Source organism: Mus caroli, unplaced genomic scaffold (assembly GCF_978045245.1).
Source record: "Mus caroli unplaced genomic scaffold, Mus_caroli_1 scaffold_1, whole genome shotgun sequence".
In the NCBI taxonomy this organism is placed as follows: Eukaryota; Metazoa; Chordata; class Mammalia; order Rodentia; family Muridae; genus Mus; species Mus caroli.
Window position 1 is genome coordinate 55,122,252 of NW_028227256.1, and position 25,384 is coordinate 55,147,635.

Consider the following 25,384-nt stretch of genomic DNA (forward strand, 5'->3'; position numbering starts at 1 on the left):
TTTGTTTCTGTGACACTGAGCTGGTCTTGGGGCGCTCCTCTGTGAAAAAAAAATTACTTTATCAGTGCATGGCTTTCCAGAGTGTGCTGGTCTTTCATGGGCTTGTCCTAGTAATGGGGACACAGGTACCTTTCAATTCTCCCAAGTTCTCCCTCAAAAAAAACAAAAACAAAAACAAAAACAAACAAACAAAAAAAACAGAAACAGCATGAATATCCTTCCGACTCCTCGTCAGAGCTGGTGAGAGGCTGTGAGATCACAGCAGGGCCATTCCATAGGTCCTGCCTGGTGGTTTTCCGAAGTCCAGCACAGACAGCATCCCCCACAGCTGGTGGAATGCCAGGTGCTTTTCTCTGACTTAGCCATATCTGGCATCAGGTGCTTACTACAGTCTGACCCCTGAGCTTTGCTACTCTCCTGGGGTTGTCTCTGTGCTGTGTGCACTCTCGAGTTGGTGATTAGTGAAGGCCTCGCTCCCACTTCGTGTGCTTAGTAAGAAGAGAGTTGTTTTCCACACAGTTCCCGAGATCTTTTTCACACAGCTGGGAATGCTGACTGCTCACCATCGGGTTGTAGTTGGCAGGCTTTGATCTCTCCCTTCTTCTGGAACCCATCATAGTCTGTGCTCTTTGGGCCTGAAACTGGTGCAACCTGGGACAGCAGTGAACCCGTGTGGCTATAGCAGGCCTGCGGACAGGAGGACTGAAAGTACAGCGTTTACCAGGAAGGCTGGAGCCGGAAATCCAAGCCTTGAGTGTCACCAGGCCTTGATCCTGGGACAGAGATGATAGGTGTTGTTATCCCCTGCCTGCCAATATCCTGATTCTCTGCCTCTGTAATACCTCTTCTCTTAGCTCCCCCCACTACCACCCCCCCACACACACACAGACAGAGACAGAGATGGAGAGGCAGACAGACAGAGTCTAGAGTTTGGATGTTGGGCTGATCTCTACATTGGTAAACTTCTGAGGACTTTGGGAGAGTTGGATATGTGAGAGGTGGAGTGAAGGACTCAGTGCCCCGTTTGCCTTGCTCAAGTGCAATGAGAATACAAGGTCTTATATTCTCTGCACAAAGCAGCCCAGAGGACAGTGCCCTCTGTGTCTGGGTTCCCTGCTACTCTGCTTCCAGGTCAGCTACATTCTAATTTGATTTCCCCATCTTGCCTGGTTGCCCCAGCAAAGATGCTGGCTGGGTTCCTCCCGGGCCTGGGGAAAGCTGCCTCTCCTTTCTGCCAAGAAACACCTGGCGCCCCGGTGAGGGTGGAGCCCTGATGAGGGCCATATGGCTTTCCCTCACATTCATATAGAGTGGAGATGCAAAGTCCTGGTCTGGAAGCCTCCTCTCTGGCTAACTTAATTCTACACTGTCCTATGACTATGAGTTATCCAAGTCTTCTCTGTCTATCTCTTCCCACCTGGTCCTTTCCAGGTAAATGTTTATCATAGATGATAGAAAATTCAGACATCGAAATAAAACGACACTGTTTCTTCAGACCTTTGGTTCCAAGAATCATTAAGAGAGTTCTGTAAAGTTACCCACATTATAAACATGTCCTCCAAACAAAGGATTGGATTGCTGTAACCAATGGTGGCCTCTTCCTGCAACCCTTGTTTCACAATATAGGTCATAGAAAAGAATCCTGACCCTGAAAAGAATCTACTGTTCTACACCAGGAAAGTTCGTATCCTTTAACTGTAATGGGCAGTAAACTGCTAAAAACCCTCAGAAGGGCGGGGTGGGGGACGGGACTCAGTGGTGAGGATGTATTGTCCTTACAGAGGAACTGAGTTCAGTTCGCAACACCCACATGACAGCCCATGACCACCTCACAACTCACACCTCTAGCACCAGGGGAACCCCATGCCCTCTTTAGGTCTTGGCAGACAACACACACCATAGACAGACAGACAGACAGACAGGGGAAAGAAGGGAAAGACGGAATATTCATATATACACATAAATCAAAATAACAAAAATAAATCTTTTTTTTATAAGAATGAAAGGAAAGGCCGGGCAGTGATGGTGCAAGCCTTTAATCCTAGCACTTGGAAGGCAGAGGCAGGAGAATTTCTGAGTTGGAGGCCAGCCTGGTCTAAAGAATGAATTCCAGGACAGCCAGGGCTATACAGAGAAACCCTGTCTCAAAGAAAACCAAAAGCAAGAAAAAAGAAAAAGAAAAAAAAAAAGAATGAAAGGAAAGCCCCCTGCGTTCCCTCTGGGTCCAACGGAGACCGGTCGGAGTTCAGACACAGACGTGTGGATTCATGTTTACTGTATTTTTACCCGAGCAAAACAAAACAAGAAAACCAACAACAACAAAAACAAAAAACAACGCGCACACCCCCAGCACCAGACTGGGACTCTAGAAACAACTTCCTGGCTTCCGAGCCCATATTCTCCCCAGTGATGATTTAGACTCTCTAGGCAAACGCATGTTTGGGTGTGACGGTGTGAGGTTAGCACTCACTGGTGTTCGTGCCCGAGCTTACACAATCTCATACAAGCTTGCATAGAACTGCACACACAAGCACAGAAGTGCATGTAAGTGCTGTGCTCGAGTTACAGCACCAATGCTAAGCTCTTGGGTTTTGCCTTCCCGCCCTCCCCACACATCTGGTAGGGGAGAGAGAGTGTGTGTCATCTGGATGTCATCAACTGAGGAGAGCTGCGTAATGAAAATAAAGGGTTGTCTGTCCTATTCTGTAACTTCCCAGGAGACTATAATAATTTTTTAAGTTAAAATTAAGTGCTCACTGGGACTAGGCAGACAACACAGTTGTGGTAATGTATTTGTCTTGCAAGGACAAAGACATGAGTTCAACCCCAGGACCTGCAATAGAAAAGGCAGGTGTGGCCCGCTGGGGAGGCAGAGGCATCAGATCTCTGGTTCTCACTGACTAGCCAGCTGAGCCTACTTGTCTAATTTAGAGTAGTGAGAGATCGGGGGAAAAAATTATCAAAAATTATTGTTGACTGCACCAGAGTGATGACACCAGGTTGGCCTCAGGCCTCCATGTGGGCACACACACACGCTGAGCTTTGTGACAGGCACTAGGAAGCCAGCGGTGAACAAGATAATGCTATCCTGCCTCCCTCTGTCTCTCTACATCCCAATTAACACTTCTAAAATAACACTTTGTCACTCCCCGAGTCTTACCTTGACAAGAGTGTTCTAGAAATAGCCCGTCCCTGGTGTCTGACTTTTCTCTCCAGACTCCCTCCCAATACTTAAGCCTTACAACCTGACTCCCTACATTATCATGTTACAGCCCCCTCCCAGTGAGGAGATGAGGGCCACAGGCCTAAGTTCCGTTCCACTCACAGTCCACACAATCTAAATCCTCCTCCCATCCCACCATCTCCCCTGTGCCCCACTGCAAGATCTCACCATTGGTCAGCAAATCCCATCACTGCCTTCCCTTTAAAATCAGCTCTGAAACCCACACACCCCCTACCATGCCTTCTCTAGACTTCCTAAAATGAAGCACTATCAAGAGTGAGATGAAAACGCAGATGCCCAGGTGACCATGGCCACAATCAACACCAGATAAAACACCTCACCCCCAGGTTCCCAGCAGAGGGTGCAGAATGTTAACAAGTGTTCATCTCTCTAAGGTCTTAGCTCTGGGATAAACCATCTACACGAATCTCTCAGAGCATTCCCAAACACTTGTCCTTCACAGCGCAGCCAGCCCTGTGATTTTTAAAATAATTCCTCTTCATTTGGGAGGCTGTGGATATACATTAGTTGGTAGAGAACTTGCCTGGCAATCAGGAAGCCTTGGCTTCAATCCCTGACATCACATACACCAAGGGTGATAGTGTATAATCAGAATCCCAGCATGCCGAAGGGAGAGGCAGAAGAATCAGAAATTCAAGATCATCCCCAACTACGCAGTGAATTTGAGGCCAGCCTGGACCACAAGAGAGCCTCCCTATCTTAAGAATGAACAAACAAATAAACCCACCATTTATATATATTTATTCGAATAGCAAATTTTATTAAGCACTAAGTATTCAGAAGCTAGATAGACACTGCCTCTAGCCATATCATAGTGAAGGGGACTGCTGCACAGAAAGTGATGGACTGCTGCACCAGGCACACAGGAAGTGATGACAGCCATGTTGTGGAGCACAGGAAAGGATGCCCAGGCAGACATGAGGAGGGAGAGGGATCAGATGAGACAAGGTTTGAGGACAACTTTTCAGAAAAAAACTAAAGTGTTGGAGCCAAGGGTATTCCAAACAACAACAGGGGCCCGGGGGCGTCGTGGTTTGGGGGAAATAAAAAAAGGTTTTTGTTGGCATATGTAAAGAGCTGAAGGTGAGGATGGAGAGATATGACAGAAAATGAAGAACAGACAAGCAATGAGAACCTTAAAGGACCAGGTCTGATGGCGTGTTCCCTGTGCACGATGTCTGCCCATTAATCCAAGACAACTTCTGAGCACACCACAGGGTTGGCTATCTCGGCGGCACTGAGGAATCTTTGAGCCAGATAGCATTTGGACTCCTTGACTTGAAATTTAAAAGGACTGTGCCCTGCACAGTAGAGCACTGTAAGTAAGGCCTGGCTCACATCACCTTCAGTCCTCTGCCTCAAAGGACCTGTAAGAAGCCCCGAGTTCCTGTCACTCAGAATTTAAGGGCAGCATCTGGTGTGCAAAGCCTTCTGGGGAAGGCTGCAAAGGCCTCGGCCAATTATTCCAAAAACTAGAAAGTATCCTGATTGCAACACCTCATTAAGGGCAGCAACTTCCAGGAAGAAAATTATTCTTAACTTAGCCCACACCAATTATGGACTCCACCCAAGATCCTTTTAAGCTGCACCCAGAAAAGGCCCCAAGCCAACTCTGGTAGGTTCCTGGATGCGCCTAAAGAAGAGAATTTGCATACAACATTTGTTCTTTCTTTGAGAAAATCTGCAAGCCCCTTACAAAGCGATCTTGATAGCACTGGCTCGGGAGTCAGTCATGATTATTATTCTTTGTTGAACCCAAGGCTGCACATACGCTAGACAAACGATCCTCTGCTGTGCTGTATCGCCAGCCCTTACACTGATGCTTTCTAGTTCCGTAAGAAAGTGAAAGCATATTTTGCTGTACCGGAGAAAATTAAGCATCCTGGGAGGGTTTTTTCCAAATTTTACACAAACTTCTTTCTATAGCATCCATAGAAGTGACGGTCCCTGGATCCATTTCCCATTGCCCACAGCTCTGGGTTCTGCAGAGACCCATGAGCTTTCTCACATTGCATCTGGGTGCACACCCTGAGCTGCTGACAGGATGCTTGTGTAGTCTACATGTCTTACTCGGGGAAAATATACGTGTGGTTCCCTGCAGAAACCTCTGCATCGACTGCAGACACTGCCTTACACCCACTAGGAGGGCCACACCATTGCCTTTCTTGGTTTTGTTCTTGTGAAACAGTCTCTCCATGCATTCCAGGCTACCCAAGATTCCCCTCTGTTACCCAGGTTGTCCTCAAACTCCCGGTAATCCTCCTGCCTCAGCCTCCCATATATTAATAATGATAAGTATAAATCACAATGCCTGTTGCCTGCTAGTTCTCTATGATTGTTCAATGCTGTTTTGGGTGCTGAGGATGGAACGCACGGCTTCAGGAGGTGAGCTCTCTGCCTGCCACTGTGCTGGCTCCCAAACACGATTTCACTATCTTTCTAACTGAACTGGAAATTCTTATGCTCAGAAACACTCTGGGACCCACTTTTCAGGGAGCAGTTGTGGCTCTTGAACGGTCCCTCCTCATCAATGAGCTCAGATGTAAGTAGCAACTTGAACCGATCATTTTAGCAGGCAGCTATGACCAATAAAACACACTGTTTGTTATCAGCACCCAAGGAAGTAACAACAAAATCGACCTGAGTCCCTTTTCCTTGACTCCCTCCCTTCCAGTCCATCTCACAGGCACTAAGTACAGCTGTGGAACAGGAGGCTGCGGGGCCTGCACTGTGATGGTGTCGAGATATAATCCAAAGACCAAGAAGATCTAGTATCCTTTGCACTGCCTGTCTATGCTCTGGGCACATCTGGGAAGGACAAGGAGGCTTCCCTGGGAAGGTTCCACTTTTCCTGTACCTACACACTACTCACTCCTGTCTCCAAGTTTCTAGCATGCTCACCCTGCCTCTGTTACACCTTCAAACCTTCACGAACCCCAAAAAGACCACCAAGGAGCCAAACCTGATGTAATTAATTAGGGTCTCTTTATTCACACTTGAGCTTGGGCCACACCACAGTCTCTGACACAGAAGAACGGGAGGGGACCCCCAAGTCCAATTTTAGGCAAGTATTTAAAGAGGCAAGAAATAGGTATCTAGTCTAGTACACATCTGATTGGGGGGCCTGTAGCAGTATTATTGGCTAGCTGCTCTGTGCTCCTGACAGGTCACATGCCCAACCGCCCACCAGAGCCCTCTGGATTAGTGAATGAAAGACACACACACACACACACACCGGTTAATTTTAAATATGCCTTTGCTAGCTTAAAGGCTGAACACTTCTCATCTTTCCTGCAGCTAGCAAACACTCCCCTCCAGTATCCCAGAGATAACATCCAGTGTGGCCACTTTCCCTGATTCTCACATGTTGATGGGTCTTGAGGTCTGGTCATTCTTCTTCCCCGTCATGGCAATCTCTGCCTCCTTTCCTCCCACCCCTACCCGGAATCCCCAACCCTGTTCTTAGCCCATGCAAATCCCGAGGTCCCATCTCAGTCTACCAGCCTAGCCACTGGCTGCATGGCCGTTCTTTACTACCAATTAAATCTATCTTCAGTGTCTGGGAACGCAGCCTTTGGGAGCCAAATTGAATTGAGACAGCATTAGAACCAATTTCTTACAGGGGTCAATATGGCCTTTAATATAATTTACTAGTTCTGGGAGCCAAACCATAAACATAACTTCTGTTTTTCTCCTGATTGGTAGTTGTTAGGAAGTGAAGTGTCAGGGGTGGGCTTGTAACCTGGCGGTGCAGATTTGTTGGGGAATAACCTGGAACCTGGTGTTAGACATAGGTTTTACTGGAGGGTAACCTGGAAACCGGTTCTGGGTACCGGCCTATTAGCTAAACTGAATTTAACCTTAGACCAGGATCTCTAAGATGGAGTCTGAACCCAAAACATTTACTTTCTCACCTCCATCTCCTTCCCACAAATGTTCTGCTCAGCAGGACTTATTTGGCCTATGTTACAAGCTCTCCAGGGTTTGTTCTCTGTTGCTGTTAAAAAAAAAAAAAAAAAAAAAAAAAGTTCCTTTGCTTTTGAACTTTTTGAACTTTTCATCACTGTGTCCAAGACATATATCAGGGACAACTCACAGAAAAAAATTTTTATTTGGGGCCAGAGTTCCAGAAACCTCTGTCCTGGGAGTGAGGAATGAAGCACAGCACCTCTGTGGCATAGGAACAAGAGGCTGAGTTCACTTCATGGTGGATCAGGAAGCAGAGGCGACCGATGAAACTGGGTGCTGGGCTGTCACCTTCAGAAGCACACTTTCCTACCTGCTTTCACCACTCAACCCCCATCATAGCCCTGCAAAGGAACACAGGCAGCTGGGGACACGAGCTCAAGACATGAACCTATGGGGCACTTTTATTTTATTTTACTTTATTTTTGAGATTATATTATAATTACATCATTTTCTACTTCCCTTTCCTCCCTCCAAACCCCTTCTCATATGCCTCTCTTTGCTTGCTTTCAAATTTATGGTCTCCTTTCTTGTTAATTACTGTTATATGTATGTATGTTCTCTCTCTCCCTCTCTCTCTCTCTCTCTCTCTTTCTCTCCCCCCCCCCACACACACTCACAAACATACACACGCAAACACACACACACAAACACACATACCACATGCTAAACCAAAAAGGAATAAAGGCAGTAAGGAAAAATATATACATATGAAATCCTAAAAATCGCCTGTTTCGTCTGTGTAATGTGACTGGTATGTATGTTTTCAGGCCTGACCATGTGGTGTTGGATAACAGATCAGTGTGCTCTTCGCTGGGAAAGTCTATTTCTCCCTCTCTTGGCATTCGTTGGTTACCTGTAGTTCTTTGTGTCGGGCTGAGGCATTCAGAGGGCAAAGAGAAACACTTCCTTACTTGCCCTAAAAGGAGAACAACTATATATAAGAATAGATGAAGGAAGATCACTTAGGAACCCAACATGGAAGTGTTTCTCTTCTGCTTCCTCTGCCTGGCGTAGCCAAGTTCCTTCTTAGGTATGTCCAGAAGTCCATGGTTGTACAAGTCATCTTCTCCGTGGTTGGGGAAATATAGCCCTGCCATCCTCCTAGGCTGAACTAACTCACCGAGTTTTATCACCCGTTTCTCGTGATTTCAGTGTGTTCTCTTTACATAAGCCCATCACAGCCACTACCCAGCAACAGCATGCCTGGTGCCCATCTGCTGGCTTCATGGAGCAGCCATTACCACAGTGGAAGGTGTGGGAAGCATCAAAAAGAGGGTTCACCCAGTGCAGGTAAGAGCCTGTGATGGGGGCGGATGGTGGTACAGGCATGGTCCATAAGCCATTCTCCTGAGATCTCCAGGCTTGAAAGCCTTCATGCTTTTGCATTCTAGTGTTCTGAGTATCCATGATTCATAGCTAGGAATCTTCTTCAGAGATCTCTTCAAGATGCTGTCCTTGACTGTAAGACATCTTACTTAACCCAAGAGACCTTCATTCTTACCGGTAACTCAAAGACAAGAGCTGTCTGACTCAAGGAGAAAATGAAGGAGAAAACTGAAGCTTGTAGAAAATAGGCTTCCTCAATTCTCACTATTGCAAAGTATGGGATGCTAATGAGAGTTCAGACGTGTGTGTGTGTGTGTGTGTGTGTGTGTGTGTGTGTGTGTGTGTACTCCAGCAACATCTCCCAAATGCCTGTCACAGTTAAAATGCCAAAGACTGGCTGCTCACATTTACAAGGCTTGTCAAAGAAGAGGCAGTGTTATTTTCTTATGCTTGAGCAGGAAATTTCGCTGGGGGAGTTTCAAGGGCAGAGTGTAGATGGAGAAAAATGAAGAGTCTCTGCCTTAGGACTCCTTCCTTGAAAGGTTATAGCTGTAACATGAAAGCTTCCTTGACTGTCTACTACCCTCAACAGAGACGTGGTCAAATCATTCAGCCATGGGCTCAAACAGCCATGTTCTGTGGATGGTACCCAGTATTCACCTCTCATCACTCTACATATACAGGCTTCCTTCTGTGCTGAGTAGATTTAACTTCCTGGGGTCTTTCTGGGATGAGAGTCACATTTGTTTAGTGATTGCCCTGGAGCAGGCTTGGCCTGGGTTGCAAAAGCCTCTTTTAACTATGCAGGGATTCCGCCCATTGTCTTTAAACATACCCACAGCTCAATTAAACTAGATGTATTTAAGATGTCTTTTGTTTGTATATATTATATTTGCAATAGTAGCAAAGCTACAATGAAAATTGGAAAAGAAAATGCTTAGGTCTATCTGTCTCCCCAAGAAAATGTACAGGTTTGTCTCCCCAGGAAAGCCAAGCGTTAAACACACCAGCAGGTTCCACAGCCAAGGATACATGCCACAGCAGAGATAACTGCCAATGCAGCAATAAATCCAACACAGCCATATTGTCCCCCCAGCACAAAAATAATATCTGTCTGTTCTCTGGAGCCGCTTACAGGGGATTTGGCTTTCGTTATAGTCGCCGTGAAGTTTGCGGGGAGATGGTCATCTGAGAACACTAGAATCACACTCCAGCCAGCCAGCTGAATGAGAAGTGATGACAGGCTGGACTGACAGTCCTGCCTCCATTTGCAGCTTGCTGGCTTTGGGTTTTTACACTGAACAAATAAATTGCCTTTCCCCACTGTTTTCACCGTGTAAGATGGATGCGCATGATTTAGAAACATGACTAGCCCAACAACAGGAAATAAATGTTCATTTTTGAAACAAACAAACAAACACGGCATGAGGATAACTCCAGGTCATTTTCTTTCTCAAGTTATACTTTCTGTTTCACAGATGGAGAACCTGGATCTATAGATAAGGAAGGGTCTTGAGTAATACCTGCTACTAAGCCTACCACTTTGTTTTGTTAGCAAAATTACAAAATTGCACCTGGCTTCAATAAATCAGTCGTCTTCCTCCAGGGACAAGCATTCTCCTGTAGTTATTTTCAACAAGCTTGGTCCATGCACTGTTTGCTAACATGCACGACAAGAAGGCCAGAGGTCTGCTGCACTGATGGTGTGCCTTTGTCTCTCAGGAACGACTTGCCAAGTGTCACGGCACCCAGTGTGGCTTCTGCAGCCCTGGGATGGTGATGTCCATCTACACACTGCTCAGGAACCACCCGGAGCCGACACCTGATCAGATCACGGAGGCTCTTGGAGGTGAGGCTTTGGCAAGCAATGCTTAGGGAACTAAAGATGGATATCCCTATGTTGTGAAATATAGTACCGCAAGGGGGTGCCTGATGGACCCATGCCAAGGCTTCTGCCTGAGAAATTACGCTATGCAACAGATCTAGTAAAGGGGGTTAGTTGGGGGAAGGGAGGGGAGTGTAGCAGTCAGGCAGATAGGAGCAGATTCATGAAGGCATGCTCTCCTCAGCACTGAGGGTGAGAGAACGGGCAGAAACTAGGCACAAGGCAGATCATCTTACACTAGATAAACAGCTTGAGAGTGTATTTGGTGTAATTATCCTGAACATTTTTTACATAGTTAAATACATATGCATCCTATTGACTGTATAGTATTATAAAATGTAGACACGCCAATGTTTTAGTATTTTCTATTATGTAAAAGTTTTATGTTTATACAATGTGTACTGATTATACCCACCCTCCCCACCTCCTTTCTGTTCCCCGCCTCCCACCCCCATGCCCTCGCCCCCTTCCTAACTTATGTCCTCCTCTTATTGTTGCAAATAGCCTCCCAAATCCAGTTAGTGTCAGATGTGGGCAGGGGTGGGGCCGTCCATGGAGGCAGAAGCAGCCTACCAGTGGTCATGTCCTCCTTTGGGTCTCTTTTCTGGCATTGTAGACTTCAGGATGATTATGCAGCCCAAAACAAACACCCTGATCCTGGCAAGCACTGGATCTCAACGTCTGCTTTCTGTCTCTTTATGAAGGAAGGCATTCTCTGCTGCCCAAGCTTTCTAACCTGTGCCTCCTGTATTCTTAACATTTTGTCTCAGTTCCACAATAAAATTCTGACTTTACATCCTTTCTGCTTTTCTTTCCCCCTTACCAAAAAGAACCATCTTAGAGCTGTTGCCCTTCTTGTGTATATATGCAGATTCTTCCTGAGCTACCCCTGTTCTGTAATCAGGAAGGCATTCACACAGAACCCACACTCCACACAGTGTTCTGCTGAGTGTGTAAGCCTGCCCAGTCCACACACACATTGCTCCAAACTTGTGAAACTGTAGTGAAACATAATAATTTGAAGTGTACTTATGAGTATAAAAATAATGTTCTATTGTGAAGATGCCCCCCCCAAAAAATTAAAAGGCACAGAAAAACTCATGTATAAGCCTCCTACTGACAGACAACCACTGTCCAAATATATCACTGCTTTGTCCACCTTTTCGGCCCAGAGATGGGTATTATTTGTTTAGTTTCAGTTCTTGAATCTGTTTTGTGTGTGCTTAGCTACGTATGATTTCAACAGTGTGAGAATCTCCTTGTGTTATTAAGACCTCTTCATTCAAACTGTTTGTAAAAATTGCATAATACAAAAATTTTGAGACAGGATCTCATTACATAGCCCCTGGCTGGCCTGAACCTCCCTGTATAGACCAGGCTGGCCTGGAATCCACAGACCTGCCTGCCTCTGCCTCCTGCATGCTTCAGTCAGAGGTATGCACCAATCGTGCCTGGATACATATGCTTTTGTAAGGACAGTACTTTCCCTCATACTTCCAGCCATATTTTGGAAATATTGCCTGATTGAACACTATCAGCTACTTCCCAAATACAGACTGTGATTTCCCAGTGGATGCAAGAACATTCAAGGCAATCTTGCTTCTCCAAGAACTTACAATCCAACAAGTATACTAAGGTAGATTCCTAAGTGACCCAGCACACCTGTTACAGGATCTGGGCAATGTAGAACAGCTCTGCCTCAAGTATTCCCCAGGAGAACAGAGCCAGGACCTTGGAGTACTGTCCCTGTGTCTGTCAGCCTTCCATTACCATGACACAATACCTGAGATCATTATGAAGAGAAAGCGTTTGTTGGTTTGTGATCTACTGACTCGATTGCTCTAGGTCTGTAGTGAGGCTGCTAATCATGACGGGAAAGAAAAACTGCTCATTCCAGGGCTCTGACAAAGTCATGAGGATAATGGGCGTTCTGTTTAGGGTCTAGGCCTGGGATAAGGCAAGAAGAGTTGGTTGGGAAATGTGAAGGTTTCTCTACTGTTTCAGGAAAAAAAAAATTGTAATCAAACGACCTCTTATTTGAAGAATATCTCCAAGGGAAGTGTTTTTTCAAAGCATCTTGCTGAGTTTCAGACCAAAGATAATTTGTGTATTTTGCTGAAAACACTGTGTATACATCTGTAATCTATCTCTATATAAGACCTTAAGACCTGATTCATTATTAATCAGGGAATTTATGCCGATGCACTGGATATCGACCAATTGTAGAAAGCGGGAAAACATTCTCCCCGGTAAGTTAAAATGCTGTCGGTTAGCATTCTGTTGGCTTAATGTGTGAGTGGCCTTTGACATGAAATAGCCTGTTTTAGTCACAATCTCTAAAAGAACTCCGTGTCACCCTTTTTAGCCACTGGAGATTGCTAGATGCCCTCCTGGGTGTGTGTACTCTTCTCCGGTTTGATGCCTGTATGTAATGTTCTCTGATGCAGATGCCCTGCGTCACCTCCCTTATCCCCCCATTCCTGCCAAACCCCTTCCTTATCCCCCACTCCTGCCTTCATGGCCCCCTATGCCCCTGCCTCCCCCTGCATTTTAACTAGGGTTGCTTGCATGGATGTGAGTGGGGGTTACTCACTCAGAGCTTGCCAGTGGCTACACCACTGAGGAATATGGCTCCCCTCTCAGCAAACATAATAGCCTGTAGCTCCTCGGGAAGGATGGGGTATCCTGAGTCCCAACCTTACCCACAGGGCTGTGCTGGTGCACTTGGTGCTGTGCAGATAGCCTCTCTGAGTTCATGAGTATAGTAGCTCACTGTTGTTGGGTTTTGTTTTTGTTTTTAACTAAATCCTTAGCATGCCTTGTTTATTTCTTCAAATCTGATACTTTCCTGAGAATTATAACATTTATTCCACTTTTCCCATAAACAAGTACTCTATTGAAGAAAATGAAATGTGGAGATCATGAAAGCAGCCAGTTTTGTGGCATGGAACTAATGCTGAGGATGGAGAATCTCAAGTGGAGGGCACACTGGGGCACAGAGGAGTTCAACAGAAGCCTGGGCCACTTAGTGAGGTGCTGTCCCACATCAAAAGATAGACAAGCATTTAACTAGCATACATGAAGCCCACAATCCAACCCTCAGGACAGGAAAGAAAGAGCCAGGGGGAGAGAAGACAGGTATTAAAGGCTTAATGTATCTGATAAGCATGCATACTGAAGGAACACAGACTGAAGGGAATTGAGGGGAGGACAGAAAAGACAGGGAACTTATCAGAAAGTTTTGGTAAGGAGACTTTGATCTATATCATAAAAGAAATTGCAGAATTAAAGACATGGATTGCTGGAGAAAGAGCAACAGAAACGTTACAAGGAAGAGAATTGGTTGAAATAGAAAAAGATGTCCAATGTCCAAGGCTCTGATTAAAAATGAAAAGGAAGAAAGAGAGAAGTTGGTGTGACTGAGGTTTTAAAAGTTGATGATGATGTTGATGATGATGATGATGATGATGTTGTTGATGTTGTTGATGATGTTGATGATGATGATGTTGGTGATGATGATGATGATGGTGATGATGGTGGTGGTGGATGATGATGTTTGGAGCTAAAGACTTAGACTTAAAGCTGATAGCCAACACATAGACACTACTCCTGGATGAGGAGTAACACAAGCAGAGACCTTCACAGGGAAGTCCTCAGCTCAGCCTTGAGAAGGCTAAGCCTGCGGAGGGCACAGTGGGATGGGAGAGTGGAAGTAGGAGCTACTACAGTGCCCCACACAGAAGGGAATCTTCACAAAGGTCAGTGTAACAAAGTGGGGACAGAAAGGCAGCTTCCAGGAAGGAGCGGGCCAGTCACAACCAGTTCTAACCACAGGGCAGCAAAGACTGCATTAAGCCAAGATCCCAAGTCACTTTCAAAGCTAAGAACAGAGGAGCCACAGAGGAGAAAGCTGGGGGAAAAGGTCAGTGCATAAAGATACAGCACATACAGATGCAGCGCATACAGATGCAGTGCATACAGATGCAGCACATACAGATGCAGCGCATACAGATGCAGCACATACAGATGCAGTGCATACAGATGCAGCACATACAGATGCAGTGCATACAGATGCAGCACATACAGATGCAGTGCATACAGATGCAGCACATACAGATGCAGCACATACAGATGCAGCACATACAGATGCAGTGCATACAGATGCAGCACATACAGATGCAGCACATACAGATGCAGTGCATACAGATGCAGCACATACAGATGCAGTGCATACAGATGCAGTGCATACAGATGCAGTGCATACAGATGCAGCACATACAGATGCAGTGCATACAGATGCAGCACATACAGATGCAGCACATACAGATGCAGCGCATACAGATGCAGTGCATACAGATGCAGCACATACAGATGCAGTGCATACAGATGCAGCACATACAGATGCAGCACATACAGATGCAGTGCATACAGATGCAGCGCATACAGATGCAGCACATACAGATGCAGCACATACAGATGCAGTGCATACAGATGCAGTGCATACAGATGCAGCGCATACAGATGCAGCGCATACAGATGCAGCACATACAGATGCAGCACATACAGATGCAGCACATACAGATGCAGCACATACAGATGCAGCACATACAGATGCAGCACATACAGATGCAGCACATACAGATGCAGTGCATACAGATGCAGCACATACAGATGCAGTGCATACAGATGCAGCACATACAGATGCAGTGCATACAGATGCAGCACATACAGATGCAGTGCATACAGATGCAGTGCATACAGATGCAGCACATACAGATGCAGCACATACAGATGCAGTGCATACAGATGCAGCACATACAGATACAGTGCATACAGATGCAGTGTATACAGATGTAGCACATGCAGACACAGCACATACATATGCAGTGCATACAGATGCAATGCATACAGATGCAATGCATACAGATGCAGTGCATACAGATGCAGTGCATACAGATGCAATGCATACAGATGCAACACATACAGATGCAGTGCATACAGATGCAACGCATACAGATGCAATGCATGCAGATGCAGTGCATACAGATGCAGTTCATACAGATGCAGTCTTGAAGCACATGGTTCTTGGGATCCACTTTTCATGATAGAAACTATGTTTGTATCATTGTTGTTGACAGAAAATAATTCAAGATATAGCAATTCATTTCAAGTATCATAAGTTCTTGAGAAACCAAGGTGTAGGTTAGTTGGTAGAGGGCTTGCCCAGCCCACACAAAACTGTAGCACCACACAAACTAGGCACTAGAGTGTGTGCTTGCTATCCAAACAGTTGAGTAGTAGAGGCAAGAGAATCACCCTTGGCTACACAGCCAGTTCTGTTCATTCTGAGATACCTGAGACTTTATCTAAAAATAAAAAATGAGACAACATTGGAAACATATTTTATACTACTACTAAAATTTTTCTGGAAATTTTAATTCCTAAGATGCTCTTTATGGTAAGTCATAATAGTGACCAGTATCTTGCCATTTTTTTTTAACCTACAGACACAGTGCCTTCTTCACATTGTCCCGCCTAAAACTATATTGTCTTCTTTGTAGATAAAAATCTCTATAAAAATGTAGACAAAAATACAAAGAATTAGTACTTTTTCAGTGCACAGCTCCTAGTACCCAAGGCCCTAATTAATTCTGTATAAATGGTCTTAGAGTTCAAAATACTGGCTCTCACTTTCCCAGCAGGTCTGTGCATCAGACACTGTGAGATTTTTCTCATCATTAAGTATAACAAAACTATTTGAGATGGGCTTATTATCCCAATTTAACATGCCAGCCTAGCTCCTGCTAAACCAGGAACTAGAATCTTGGTTTTAAATATGACATTCGTTGCCTCCGAATTACTATACACCCTTAGACATCATTTACACAGTGACAAGAGAAGATGAGAACAGACAATGAAACTGGATATTGTGATACACACTTGCAATCCCAGCACTTGGAAGGCTAAGACAGGATTGCCAGAAGTCCAAGACCAGCCTGAGTTATAAAGTAAGCTACTTCCAGGGCAACCTAGACTACAGTGTGAGACCTTATCTCACTAAAGCACCAGAGAAATTAGAAAAAGAGGGAGAGTCACAGGGAGAGGAGGGAGGGCAGGCAGAAGTGGGAAGGAGGAAAAAGAATTGATAGTGGCAACAACTGACAAATTCAGCCTCAAAGATTACCTTTTGGTTCCACATGCAATGTCCTGAAACTTATAATTAAATGATTAGCTATTTGAATCCTCCAAATAATTCATGATGATCATGATGATTTCAATAATATACAAATAACACCAAAGTTTTATTTCATTTTCATTTTCATATAGAAAACTTTTTAAAGCATCTTGACTTTTCAAGACATCCCTGTGAAGAGAAAAGCAATCTGCTTGGGTTGACCACCACAATGCTATCCTCTGTGTTTCTCGATTCCTGTGGGAAGCCCCAATGGGTGATCCCATGGACTCTAACCCCCCTTTGTCTTCCCCCAAGCCCAGAGTGACAGTTTGCAAGTCCCCACAGTTGCATGCCCCCTTTATTTTTCTCTAGTTGTTTAACAGCAGAATAGCTTCTCACCTGAGCTCCCATACTCATGTAGAGATTTAAGCATTTTTATCGTTGTTCGCGGTATAAGGCTGCAGCCAAAGGTCTTACACACATCAGCTTGCCCATTGAGCTACATACATCCCCACCCCTCCTTTTTTGTTTTTGCCTATTTTGATTTGTTTGGATTTTTGAGCCAGGTTTTTACAGCCCAGGCTGGCATCAAACTTGCTATGTATCTAAGGACAGCCTTGAACTCCTAATCATCCTCTTGCCTCTACCTCCCCAGTGCTGGGACTACAAGCATGTGCCTGCCATTTCCAAGGCTTGGTACCTATGTTTTACTGGGAATTGGAGAATCAGTAACAAGATGAGATACAAATGTATCAGGGGCCTCTTTCCAGTCAGCCAAAAAATAGAAGTAAGGAATCAGCAGATAAACTTTTCACTTTCTTGGGTGTGTGTGTGTGTGTGTGTGTGTGTGTGTGTGTACAGAAATGGGGGCCTGGGTCAGCATGTTCAGAAAACTGACCACAGAGTTGACTTAAACTGTGTTACTTCCCAAGAAGTCTACTGTTTGCCAAATGAAGGGATCTGGGAAATGCTGCATGGATCCAGATGAGAAATGTTTGAAGAGCAGAGAGGAAAAGGTAAGTCTCTGATTTTCCTGCTTCAGTCAGGATCGATCCAAAAAGCATTAATACAAATCCAACTGTACCTCCTCTTCTCAGTCACTAAGTGAAGTTTGTGTCATTAAAAGTCTGTTTGTGAGTGCAGTGCAGTCAAGGGAAGGCAGGGTGGCAGGAGCGTAAGACAGCTAGCTGGTCACACTGCCTCTGCAGCAGAGAGATGGGAGCTGTGCTGGCTCGTTCTCTCTCTCCTCTCCTCCTCCCCTCTCCTCCCCTCTCCTCTCCTCCCCTCTCCTCCCCTCTCCTCTCCTCTCCTCTCCTCCCCTCCCCTCCCCTCCCCTCCCCTCCCCTCCCCTCCCCTCCCCTCCCCTCCCCTCCCCTCCCCTCCCCTCCCCTCCCCTCCCCTCCTCTCTTCTCTTCTCTTCTCTTCTCTTCTCTTCTTTTTACTCAGTCTGCACTCAGGCCCATAGGATGATGAACACTCATATACAGGGTAGGTCTCTCCGTCCCAGTTGACCCAGTCTAGACTCTCCCTCACAGACATAGCCAAAGGCTTGCTCCTAGAGGAATCTAGAGCCTTTAGAGTTGACAATCAATATTAACCACCTCAGGCACCTTTGTGTTCATAAAAATAAGTACCCACAATAATACTGGTGAGCCAGTGCAGAAGGCCAATGATCAGTCCTGGGAATACAGAATTCAGCCCTGTGCCTCCCTCATCTTACTTTGGGTCAGTGTGTCAGGAGGCATTATGCTATACCTGAATATTGCTGTGTGTCTCTCCGTAACTCTGAGGTTCCATTTGTATTCTTCTGTGTTTTCTTGAGATGTGTACTAAACTGTACAATGAAGATGAGTTCCAGCCGTTTGACCCATCGCAGGAACCTATATTTCCTCCTGAACTGATTGTAAGTTGCTTTGCTCTTGTTTCAAGATACTATGTAGCACATGCCCTTTTGTATACACCAGAGACCCACCAAGCACTAGTTGTTAAGAGACGGGGGTGTGTCCACCATAATGGAGTCATTCTCAGAGATTTGTTCAGTTCTTCCAATAGATAATCAAAGCAGGAGGGTGGTGCTGCCTGGACCTTGGGGTCTCTTGGGCTGAATCCTGGCAGCTCAGGATCTTGAGGCCACACAGGTGCTCCTGGGTATCTTAAAGGACGTTTGTAAAACAGTAAAGTGACAGTAAAATGAATCATAGGACAATGGAATTGTGCTGCTTGTACAGTTAGCTGCTGGCTCAATGTAGTAAAGAAAAAGCGAAAAGGGGAAATAATTCAGGTCACATTCTATTATGCCGGTACTCCTGCTCTGGACTCTGTATGTGGACTCTGCCCTGGAGAGAGCATGGTAGGTGAGAGACAATCCCCTGGATTCTCAGAACTCAGTGCCTCGTATCCCTGAGAGTGTGAGAACTTGGCTATGAGTCAGTGTTTTAAAGTCGTATATCTAATATGTATACTAGATAGATGTATGCAGGGCTGTAAAAGAAAATCAATTTCCCATACACACACACAGTAACACAGAGAGAGACATAGAGCATGCAGAGAGACACAGCACATAAAGACATACAACCCACACATAGACATACAACACACAGCACACAAGACACACATACACACCAATAAACAAATAACAAGTGAGGTGTTTTGGTTTTTTTTTTTTAATTTTTAAGGGAATACTGTTCCGTGACAATTTTTCTTTAAGTCAGTGATCATCTGAGCCCAAAGATGAGTTTCTCTGGGTCACAGTTAACAGAATCTCTAGTCCATTGCTCATTGCTATACTGAAGACCCAGGAGGCAGAGGCCAGGAAACAGACTGAACTGCAGTTTTCACCAGAACTGAGGGAAAGCGTATTCTTAGCTTCTCTCCACCTGGCCTGGAGCAATGTTGTCATTTATAAACAGAAAGAAGCAAAATCCAGGCCATGTGCACATGGAGGTTTAGTGGTGAGGTAAGTTATCAGAGCCAAGTCTCCTGGGAACCCAGTTCCTCCCGAGAGGCCAGTTCCTGTGCAAATTCTAATTCTCCAGGGCTGGAGTAGAACTACAACAGACCAAGGCTCTTCCACTACCCCACCTGCCTCTACAGACACTTACTTCACAAGTATAGACAGTGTCCCTATGGATACCTGTGGGAACTAAAATGGGGCAGGGGAAGAAGGGGGAGGGAGAATAGCCCACATGCGGCCAGAGTTCCTCCTATGCTCTAGGCAGGCAGACGGGGAGGGCTGCCAAACGCTTTCCACTCAGCCCTGGGTGGGCATCTAAGCCATTGACCCCACTTGATGGGGGGCAGAGGGGTGGACAAGGGGCAGCCCCTGACCAGAGGTGGGGCCGGGGAAACACCCTGTACCCCTAGGGTTATGGGAGAGAGGGCTTAGAGAGAGAGGTTCCCACGGAGGAGAGAGTAAGCACAGATGAACAGAGACAGTCTATGGTTTTAGAGCTTTATTATAGAAAGGCAGGGGAAAGAGAGAAGGTAAAAGAGAGAGAAGAAAGGCTAGAGAGAAAGAGAGAGTAAGAGAGGGAGAGGAACTAAGAGGAGAAGAGAGGAGAGGAGAGGAGAGGAGAGGAGAGGAGAGGAGAGGAGAGGAGAGGAGAGGAGAGGAGAGGAGAGGAGAGGAGAGGAGAGGAGAGGAGAGGAGAGGAGAGGAGAGCAAGAGGAGAGGAGAGGAGTGTGAGAGTGAAGAGGGGCCAAAGAGCCCCTCTTATAGGGGGCTGCTTTATCTTACTGTTGCTAGGTAACTGGGGAGGAGTTTAGCCCAAAGGTCAGAAGCTTGGGACATTGCCTACATGACTACTAACCATGCTTCTCTTGTGGGGGCTGAGGGGGGGTAACTTCGACAGGAGCCTTGAGTTCCAGGAGACATGACAGAACTCCTTCCATCCCATGTAGGTGAATTATCACCCCCGGGCCCCGGGGTTCAGACCTCAGCTCAACTGGAAACCAGACTGTCTGTGTACAGCCCAATGCCCCACAGATACCTAGCAGAATGTGATCTCATCAATTTGGGAGTTTCAGCCCGTCCTTTTCTGATCCCTAGAAGTTAGGTCTCCTGGGAAAGCTAAAGTGACCAGTAGACCATGTGGCTGCTGGAAGGTACAGTGGCTTTGCTTCTCTGCAGAGAATGGCAGAAGATCCAAACAAGAGGAGGTTGACATTCCAAGGGAAGAGAACCACCTGGATCATCCCTGTGACATTGAATGACCTCCTGGAACTGAAAGCCAGCTACCCCGAAGCCCCACTCGTCATGGGGAACACCACATTGGGTATGTGTTATCTCGGATATGGTTTAGCTTAGACCCATTAACCTAAGCATCTGTGCTCCTCCTTAAACTCTTGGTGAGCACAGCTTGTTTCTATTCATGGAACTCAGGTTCCTTTACAGTGGCTCCTTTCTTTCCTTTTACAAATAAGCTCTATACATCGTCAGTTTTACACTGTCTTACCAGTAACCCAGTGCTCTCTCTTTCTAATTGCTTCCTGTTTTTCTCCTTAAGGACCCGGTATTAAATTTAATGATGAATTCTATCCAGTTTTTATATTCCCACTTGGGGTTCCAGAACTAAATTTTATGGACACCACAAACAATGGTAAGCATCTTGTGTTTCAAATAAGACATCAGCCTTAGCTCAGTGGGGGACTAGTAATAATCACTGACATGTCACAGGACACCTGACTTCACTTATTCATTCAGAGTGACTTCGTGGTTACTTACTACAAGTTCTCAGTATATCTTCAGAATATCTCACTCAGCTGTGTCACTAAGAGTCACATTGTCATCAAAGCCATAACAAGAAGATACCAATGAGTCAAAGAGCTCAGCCACATATAGAAAAATTGGTCAAATATTTTTTTTCTTTAGGAGCATCACACACATGCGTGCATACTAATGCACATGTGTGTGTACACACACTAATTCACATGCATGCACACACACACAATTTTGGCCGCAAAATTTAAAATGTAAAATGCAACCATGAGCAACTTTATTTTTTTCTTTAATTTTTTTCTTTCATTCATTCTTTTCATTTTTTCAATGATTCCTCTAACATGCCGTCCTTGAGTCAGTTGGCCCATTCATTTTTTTCTTAACTGTTGGAATGTCTACATGAATGGATATAGATACAGGAAAAGATGCATAAGGGAGACTATCCAGGCATGTGGGTGAGGTCACTGGGTAGGGTGCAGTGAGGATATAGAGATGAGGTGGCAGAGCCAGTAGAGCTGTATCTGTTGCTCCAACTTTTCTTCATTGCCGTCCCTCCTAGGAGCAGCAAGCACTGTCTCCCTAGTCATCCCCCCATGAAATGTTAACACCATAGATAAGTGCACATTTTTTATGTCCAATGTGTGAATTAGTACTTGGCGCATAGTGGGATATTTTTTTAGTCACTTCCCTAGGGATCCTATTAGCCCTGGTAAGGCAACACTTCTGAGATCATGCCCTGTTAGCACACCAGTGGATAAAACTAGCCTGCAAGCAGGTGTCTGCTCCTGTTCTCCTTTTAAAGGGGGAGGGGCCAAGGGAAGAGAGGACTGAGGAAGAAGAACAAGTGGACAGTGGAAACTTTGCTGGTTTAATGATCTTCAAAGGGAGAGTTGAAGTCCTAATGTACTGGCACACCCTATAATCTAGTATCCATGGGCCTGAGGCAAGAAGGACTATGGGTTTAAGGCCAGCCTGGGCTCTGTAGTGTAGCAAAACTGTCTCAGAAAAAAAGTGGGGGATTTAGAATTTCCATATTTGGTCATTTTCTCAGAGAAAGCAAATGAAGTATTGAATTTTGATGATCTGTGGTTAGTGTATACTAAAATCCAAGGCAAGCCTGACTATCTATGTCTGAGAAGAAGGATTCGGGACTTAATGTTTGAGGATTGTTTGGGGTTTCCATCGCTGTGACAGAACACCTGAGAGAAGTGTATTATAAAGAGGAAAGGTTTATGCTGGATCCTGGTTTCGAGCACTTCATTCCATCACAGCAGGACAGGCGTGGCTGATCAGGGCAGCTACATCCTGGAGCTTAGGGAGCCAGCAGAGAAAAAATTCCTGCAAGATGACCATGCTTTTGTATTAGTTACTTATTCGTTGCTGGGGCAAAATACCCAAAGGAAAGCAAGGTTAAGGAAGGGAGATTTATTTTGGATTTCTATTCTAGGGTACAATCATGTGACAGGAAAAATCATGAGAACAGGTGCTGGAGGCAACTTGTGTCCCCAGTCAGGAAGCAGAAAGTGCCAAATGCTAGGTTCTCTTTTTTTATGGTTTAGTATTAAACCCATGCTCTTATTGCCCCCATGTGGGTTCCCACATTATAAGACAACACTGCCTTCACGAGGAAGGTGTCCCTGTTAGTTAATCTCTGGAAACATCCTTAGATACACAGTCAAGTTGCCTGTAAATGTTAACCATCACAATAAGGCAAATGGTCAGAAGAACCAGTTGTTGTCATCCTAATTAAACATATGAGGAGCAGATCTCCTTAGAAGCCTGTTTCCATGCATGCTCGGCTTATAGACTCACTGTGCACTTATGTTCTGTTCTCTTGCTTTCAGGGGTAACAATAGGAGCAGGATACAGCCTGGCACAGTTTAAAGATGCCTTGGATTTTCTGGTATCAGAACAACCAAAGGAGAAGACCAAAACCTTTCACGCCCTCCAGAAAAATCTGAGGACACTTGCAGGGCCCCAGATTAGGAATATGGCTGTATGTTCTATAAAATAATCACAGTGTGTGTGTGTGTGTGTGTGTGTGTGTGTGTGTGTGTGTGTGATATAACAAATTATGATATATACAAATTCTTGTCCCAGTCACCTATGTATCATAGGATCCCAGGGAAGCCACTTAAACTCCTTAAACTGTGGTCACTTGAGTTTGGAAACGAAAAACCAACCAAATGGAACCATGTCTAGGGTCCCATCCAGCTTAGACGATCTGTGAGGCATGTCTTATCTAGGGTACATCTAACAAGATCCCACCTTCCCCAAAGCTCTTCTGATTGGTTCTCCTCTTAGACCTTTGGTCTACTGTTCATTTCTGGCACGTATGCCCATGCACACATCCTTGGACTCCCAGTCATCTAGCTGTCTCACTTACTGGGTTTTTCCCATTACTTATGGCTTTTAGGTTAATTGGCTCAAGCCATTCGTCATTGCATGCATGCTGGGCAAGCCATCAGGACGTGGGGGACAGGCAGATACAGTTTGTCATGATTGTCTCCAGCGTTCTGCTGATCCACAAATCGGCCACATATTCTATCATCTGTATTTTGTGTCCATTTCCTAAATGACACTGCTCATCTCAGTGAACTTGCTCCCATAAGTGCCCTTAAGATCCCTGTTCAAGCCTGTCCTAAGCATACTTCCCTGCAGGCTTCAAGCCATGGAGAAGCATCGGGTTTCTTGGCTATATGGCTGAGGTCTGTTTACTGGGGCTTCAGGCTCTCTGCCTTCCCCTTTCTTTCCCTTGGCCACACTCTCATGTTTCCCCCTAACCTGCTGACTTCACTCCCATCACTTGCTTGGCTTCATGAAGGAGCATGCATATCAAGGAAGGCTTCTGAACAGGCGCACATGTGTGTGAAGACCTTTTCTCTAAGCAGCTGTTTGTCCTCACTGCCCACGGGTCCCTCCTCAGCCCGCAGGGTTTTGGTGGGTCTGCACAGCATGGTGTCAGAATTATTTAGCAGCTTCCAAATGCTCCCAGATCTTTCTGTGGAGCAAAAAGGAGAATTAAAAACATACACAATATCTCTGTGCACATGATTCCTTACCTGTCAGATAACTGAATGCAACTCTTTTATGTCATCTTCTTATTAGACTGTAGGAGGACACGTTGCAAGCTGTCCTAATTTTTCTGACCTCAACCCTATTTTGGCAGCTGGAAATGCTATCATCAATGTGGTATCTAGAGGTAAGAGATAAAGCTTTGGGCCTTTGATTTTACACTTACCTTTTTTTTTTCACATAGACCCTGCTATATACTATGAACTAGGGACTCAAGAACATTTTGCTTAGCCCCCTGAGCCTCAAATATCACCTCAAACCTGAGGCAGAAGCTGTGATCCACCTCTCTTCCAGAAGATCTGTGCTTATAGACTGGATTTAATGTCTCTGATACTTTTCTTAAATATTTGGCCCACTTATAAGCAGTCCAAATTATAGAATCAAAGACATTTGAGAAAAGGATCTGGGCTGCTGTGATGGCTCAGTGGGTTAAGCGCTTGTGCTTGCGGGCAAATCTGGCAATCTGAATTTGATCCCTGGGACCCACAGGGCAGAAGGAGAAAACTGAGTCCTGCATGCTGCCCTCTAACGGTCACACGAGAACCACAGCAAATTGTATTACTATACAATTAATAAATCCATGATTGCAAAAGATACAGAAAAGAATAAGAGGCTTCTTGGGGCTTATGACATATTTTTGTCATAAGTTTATGGTATATTTCTTTCCCTGGCTTTGAAGAGAAGGCAGTTCTTATACACTGCTCATGACTCCAATATGAGCTTTATGGAAGAAAACTAAACTTAGGGGAATAAAAGCAAATTGATGTGATTCATAGTACTGCTAATAAAAAAATCTCTTCCCTTCTGTTAAAATTACATTTTAAAAACTGATTCAAATGACTATAACTATCTAAGAGAAAGCACACATGTTTCTAATTTTAATCAAAGAAAAGTGGAAAGGGCTGAATGAGAAGTTCAGTAGGAAAGTGCTTGGTGCATCAGGACACAAGTTCAATCCCCAGAACCAACGAGGGGGAAAAGCCAAGCACAGTG

At 45.2% G+C, this 25,384-nt stretch overlaps 1 protein-coding gene across 1 annotated transcript in view; it reads left to right on the forward strand.

Moving 5' to 3' along the window:
- Positions 1-25,384, forward strand: part of LOC110290283 (aldehyde oxidase 4) — a 60,029-nt gene that overhangs the window by 860 nt on the left and 33,785 nt on the right. The window contains exons 2-12 of the mRNA XM_021156806.2: positions 1,627-1,684; positions 5,919-6,015; positions 8,395-8,503; positions 10,262-10,388; positions 12,612-12,673; positions 17,532-17,615; positions 18,422-18,502; positions 20,729-20,873; positions 21,105-21,197; positions 23,161-23,312; positions 24,425-24,518. Of these exons, the coding sequence (XP_021012465.1) occupies positions 1,627-1,684; positions 5,919-6,015; positions 8,395-8,503; positions 10,262-10,388; positions 12,612-12,673; positions 17,532-17,615; positions 18,422-18,502; positions 20,729-20,873; positions 21,105-21,197; positions 23,161-23,312; positions 24,425-24,518 (1,102 nt within the window). The remainder of the gene's footprint in view (positions 1-1,626; positions 1,685-5,918; positions 6,016-8,394; positions 8,504-10,261; positions 10,389-12,611; positions 12,674-17,531; positions 17,616-18,421; positions 18,503-20,728; positions 20,874-21,104; positions 21,198-23,160; positions 23,313-24,424; positions 24,519-25,384) is intronic.